At 39.0% G+C, this 5,481-nt stretch overlaps 2 protein-coding genes across 4 annotated transcripts in view; one reads left to right on the top strand and one right to left on the bottom strand.

The window, feature by feature from the left end:
• The window catches only part of LOC106810642 (kelch-like protein 20), a 7,185-nt gene extending 6,722 nt beyond the window's left edge, over positions 1–463 (top strand). The window contains exon 10 of the mRNA XM_014814067.1: positions 366–463. Within this exon, the coding sequence (XP_014669553.1) occupies positions 366–463 (98 nt within the window). The remainder of the gene's footprint in view (positions 1–365) is intronic.
• A 1,397-nt stretch (positions 464–1,860) lies between these two features.
• LOC106810649 (vesicle-trafficking protein SEC22b-like) overlaps positions 1,861–5,481 on the bottom strand; it is a 4,864-nt gene continuing 1,243 nt past the window's right edge. For 2 of the 3 annotated variants that reach the window (XM_014814077.1, XM_014814078.1), the window contains exons 2-5: positions 3,932–4,041; positions 3,403–3,563; positions 3,055–3,201; positions 1,861–2,644 (exon numbers count right to left, since the gene is read on the bottom strand). In XM_014814077.1, coding sequence (XP_014669563.1) covers positions 2,490–2,644; positions 3,055–3,201; positions 3,403–3,563; positions 3,932–4,041 — 573 coding nt within the window. In that variant the 3' untranslated portion in view covers positions 1,861–2,489. The remainder of the gene's footprint in view (positions 2,645–3,054; positions 3,202–3,402; positions 3,564–3,931; positions 4,042–5,481) is intronic. The other variant, XR_001394045.1, reaches the window with a different exon arrangement.

Genomic DNA, 5,481 nt, shown 5'->3' with positions numbered 1-5,481 from the left:
GGGGTGAAAGGGAGAGCGTGCGAATTGTGATCTGCTTGATTTCGTCGATAGATGGCGCCCTGGTGCAGATCTGCACTTCACGTTTGTTTCCACGTTAACGGTCATGTGAGCGCTGTTGAAATGGCTCGTTAGTGATTTCTGTATTAGTAGGAGACTGGGAGACCACTTTGAAATATTACTGGAATATAATTGTAAACGTGACTGACTACAAATGCCTGTGATGGACTCTCAGAATGTAACTTGTTCACTAGTTTCTGCAGCGCTATAAGATTTTATTGGATGTTGGCACTGGTGTGCATTCACACGAGTTATATAAAAATCGTGTTCTACATTTGCACATTTAATTGCGGTAAATTTCTCACTAGGTTTTACTAGACGTTCTAGCATCTTTTTAGAGAAGGTTTTGAAGCAGGCTAAAGGGGGAACTCTCGAGGAAACTGATTTCTTGACCATTTCATTGTAATGTAAATACATACTGTTGTCTAAACTGTTTGTTCGTGCAGTGTCTTATATTGTAAATATTATGTGTTATAATTCTCTATTTAATAAAATTGTGAATAAACGTCTCTGTAAATTTAATATACATTTAATCGTAAATTATGTATGAACAGTATTTGTATTATGTGGGATGACTGGGTTGTTTACAATGCACCTTTTGTGAACAGCTTTACCAACATAAACCTGCCATACTGAAACCCTGGGAACTTCAAAAAATTATATGTAGCCTTTTTGCCTATACATGGTACTGACGTTGAACTGTGGTGTCAAGCCAATCGGGGTTTCCAAATAATATTTTGTCTGTTATGTACTAAATTTAATTCATCAAAATATTATTGGCGTTCCTGTTTATTTTCTAGGGTAAAATTGTGTGATACCTCATTCTACTGTACATTATAAAAAAATATTTCGACTGTCCTGAAGAATTTTCTAGTTTTACATTGGTATTTTTTCTTATATGGGGCAAGTTATGGGATATATTTCGCCTTGGTGGAATTCATCTGTTATTAAAACCCTTGTCGAAAAACGTTTAATTTGCAAATCTTTGTTAGTGTGTGACGTAGTAAATTCCGGCCTTGTAATAATGATTGAAATTATAGTTAAGTGTATGGTTTAGGTCAGCGTAATAATCGAGTTGAGGCTACAAGTGTGACCTAAGTTTCTGATTTCCATAATTCCCTTTCATAGAAAAATCCTCAAATAGACTTAAACATTGATATTAGCAAAGACAAGGCGCTATACTTTATTGTTCCTGACTCATATTTTTTTATAAAGAAACAAATATATTTACATTTTTATCAATAAAATTAATGCACAAATGGAACCTCACAGACTCACCACAGCATGTTATGATTGGCAGAATTGAACTCCCCAATATTTTGCGCTACAAAACCTTAGGTGTCATACTGAGCAACACACAAATATTTGTATATACAGAGAGGAACCTTAAAGCTGCACTATGCGCATCCAAACGCTAATTTCTCCGGTACTAGACTAGCAAATACTTCGTGTCATGCACAATCACACTACCTTATGACAAAATCAACTCTAGTTCCTCCCATTTCACTGCGCGTTGTCTTATAAAAGGCATTTGAAAATATCTCTAATGTTATTCAAATTCTCCGATGTTGTTGACACTTTCGCGTTGCTCTGCCAAGCAACCGTGGAGCGGTGCTGCGGTACGGATGTAGCAAAGATAAAAACATGTGATGTCCCCTAACCGATTCTTGGCGAAATTGTTTGGCAAACAATTTAGCGCTGGCGCCAGATTACCAGATTTCGCACCTCTTTCTTTTGGGTTTTAAGCAAACGCGCACTGAAATGGGAGGAACTAGAGTTTATTTTGCCGTAAGGTAGTGTGATTATGCATGACACGAAGTATTTGCTAGTCTAGTATGGAGAAATTATCGTTTGGATGCGCATAGTGCGGCTTTAATATTCCAAACATCCTCTAATAGACCTCCATCCCCCTTATTAATAAAATGATAAAAGAAGCCTGCAACTGGAATGCCATAACTTTATGTGAAATCAATGCTGCAACATTGATTATAACCCTGTCTAAATATCAGCAACAGTGTAGGCGTAAGCTGAACAACAAACTCCTTACATTCATTACCTATATGATCAATGTGTATATAACTACATATTGCTATATCCTTCTTTCTATGGGTAGAAACGGAAATATTTCCATAAAAGCATCCCGAGAGGCTTCCAAAAAGAACAGACAAAAAGACACCCTTAAGAAATTACCTGTACCAATAACGTGACATTACCACATTCGATAAATTTAAATACTTCAATTTTGGCTTCTGTATGTGGTTTATGATAAGCCATGGTCATACTGTTGATTTAGCTTAACCACCTGCACGTGTGACACTTCACAGCTTTTGTCGGGTCATATGCAAATGCCGACATTTATGCAATCTCTACGTTTGTTTCAATATACTTGATTGTTATACATCATAACACCTGAGGCCCATGACTGTTACATCCTAGAATAACCAATACCTCACAAATAACATGAACAAAACAACAACAAGAACCACTGCACCAATTTTGGCATATGACGATCTCAGGTTCAGATATCTTGCATCTTTCTTGTACTTTTGTGACATCGTTGACAAGTTGCTGGCTTTATCATCCAATACTGAAATAAAATAAACTGATTACATCATCTCATATATTATATCAGAATTGCATAAAAAACACTTGTTTAATTCATAAAAATTATGTTTATTGATGCCTATTGAGATTATGTGCTAGATCCATGGAGCCTACTATGCATTCGAATCGACACAAATAGAGAATATACCACAGATTGATCGCACTAATATAGTGGGCTTTGTAAAGTACATACTATCAAGATCCTCTACTCTATGTAAACTTTCATACATCTCTGCATAGTTTTCTTTATTGAAAGATGACATGATAAAACTCATTGTTCATTGGAAGTTTGTCTGAGCTTATCGTCAAGTTCATTTGATAGGAAGCTTTCTTTGTATAGTACATTCATGTATGTACATCATTCGTCTGTAACTTGCACCCATACAAGCATACCTGACAGGGCTTCACCCCTCTGTAACACATCATCTATATTCTGCACCATGATTCTCTGAACATCCTGCAGTTCTGTGTTGATGTTCACCAGGTTCCGCCGTGCTCGTGAGTCCGTGAAATTCTTTTTCGCCTTCTGAATGTATGTATCTGTAAATTATAATGGGGACAAACACTCATTATGAATGATCTAATCTAGTCATCACACCACTAATCTACGCCAAGTCGCAAACCCAAATCCGATTATGGAACAAATGACTAAATATGGGTAGACCACCATTATAAATGGCTGTGTTATTGAATAAAAAGCACAAGCTGCTAAACAATGGTTAACTTGTCTATAAGACACACCGAATTCTATGAAGCTGTAGGGCCTCGCCACACTTTGTACTTTGCTGCCATGCTGCTGGTCAAACTCATTCCGTAGGTCTTCCAGGTAAGAGAATGCGACACGCTTGGAAAAATTCTGGTCACACAGTACCAGAAAGCAGACACCCGCGTTCATCACGTAACTGTGAAACGAAACGGGTGAGGTGAGATGCCATGCATCATTATCGAACAATAACTGCAACCTGTTTAAAACAATTTTACCAGTTGTTTTAGGCGATGTGTTAAAATTGTACCCAAATTTAACCTTTGGAATCTTTAATGATGTGCTATTTTGTCCTGAGTAGGATCAATAGGGCTGAAAGGGCTAAGTATCAAGTGTTTAAAGACTTGTTTATAAGTTATAACCTAAGGGGAGTAGTGAAACTAATAAAAGTAAATACAACTTTGATATTGATTTGACAGAAATTTTACAGTGTCCTAGTTCAAGTAATAAGATTAAAATCGAATTGCAGAAAGTCTGTTGATGTGTGGGTCATGGAAAAATACTTACTGAAATACATATGGACCCGTTTCAATACTGCAGCGAATTGGTGACTGTTCATTTATTTTTCGGAATAGCATTTTGGCTTGGTTCTGATATTCAAGCATATTTCTTCCTGTCTGTAGAAAATTTAAAACACAGAAAATTAAAAATTCATACAAGTGCTATAAATATATAACTGTATATAAAATACTAGTACTGCCAACTTGCTGTTCTTTGGGACCTTGTAGATACAGTGACATAGAAGGCTATTCTTCCTAATAGAGACTTTACCTGCAATTTTACAGGTGCAATTTACAGGTGTGATAATTTAAACGACACATGCAGCTTGTTGCTCCTGCACCCAAAAGGTTTTCATTATAATCATGTGTTGTGTTCGCATAACTTTTTCAGTTTTTGCTATCATGTCGATGATGTAGTAACGTACGCCTGCTACGTGCCTAAACATGTTGATTATGCACGAAGCGTACATCATACACGATCACCATGATTGATTATATTGCTGCATGCACCTCAGTGACAGTGGAGTGGCTTGTATTTGTAACATGAAATAAACGTGCATTGCAGGAAATGTATAAAATCTTAGGTTCACATAGACTCCCATAATAAATATTAGATTAAAATAGCCCTACAATCTTACTACTGTAGATGTTAGCTATGTTAAATAGTATGTTTACTTTGTTTACAGTAATACTAATAGTAGTACTAGTAGTCAGGGGGAAAAATACACGGGGGCGGCGGGCGATTTCGCCCCCGAAATGCCAAAAAGAGCCCCCGAAAACATGAGCCGCTAGCGGCAGCCGGTTCCACGGCGCGGTAGAATTCATGGTACGGTGTGACTGTCAAGTGTTTACCATTTAAGCATGCATGTGTGTACTGTACTGTATTGCATTCAATCAAGCGCGCGCCGCCACCTGCGCGTATATACGTGTGTGTCTGTGCGCGTGCTTGCGTGTGTGCCTGCGCGTGCGTGCCTGTGTGTGCCTGCGGGCGTGCTTGCGTGTGTGCCTGCGCGCGTGCGTGCCTGTGTGTGCCGGTGTGCCAGCGGGCGTGCCTGCGCGCGTGCATGTGTGCGCGTGCGTGCCTGCATGCGTGCCTGCGGGCGTGCCTACGTAGACCCGTAGGACCAACGACCCGTAGGATTATAGAACGGTAATCCATGGAAAATCCTAATGAAATTCACACGTATATTTTCCCTGCCGGCACACTCGTGTGTCATTCCCAATTGTAGGTTTTTCGCCAATTCCCTGAAAGAGTTTTGCTGTCGCTCTCTCATAGTCCAGCAATGCCAACCCTCTACATTTTAGTAGTGATTAGTACCACGCCAGTGAAAAAATTAATTTTTTTCATTCCGGGGCTCTTTTTGCAAACCCCCCCAAAATTTCGGGGGCTACTTTTTCATTTTCCAGGGCTCTTTTTCCACTTTCCAGGGCGACTTTTTTCCAGGGCTGTTTCCTCAAATGTACACACAAGCACAGTAGCTAATACACACTTGCTAATACACACTCGCGGGGGCACGCACACACCACACACACGTCACACGCACGTCACACGCACGT

This window comes from Priapulus caudatus, unplaced genomic scaffold, assembly GCF_000485595.1.
Source record: "Priapulus caudatus unplaced genomic scaffold, Priapulus_caudatus-5.0.1 Scaffold460, whole genome shotgun sequence".
In the NCBI taxonomy this organism is placed as follows: domain Eukaryota; kingdom Metazoa; phylum Priapulida; class Priapulimorpha; order Priapulimorphida; family Priapulidae; genus Priapulus; species Priapulus caudatus.
Note: the sequence above shows the minus strand (reverse complement) of the source record. Positions and strands in the feature narration are given on the sequence as shown.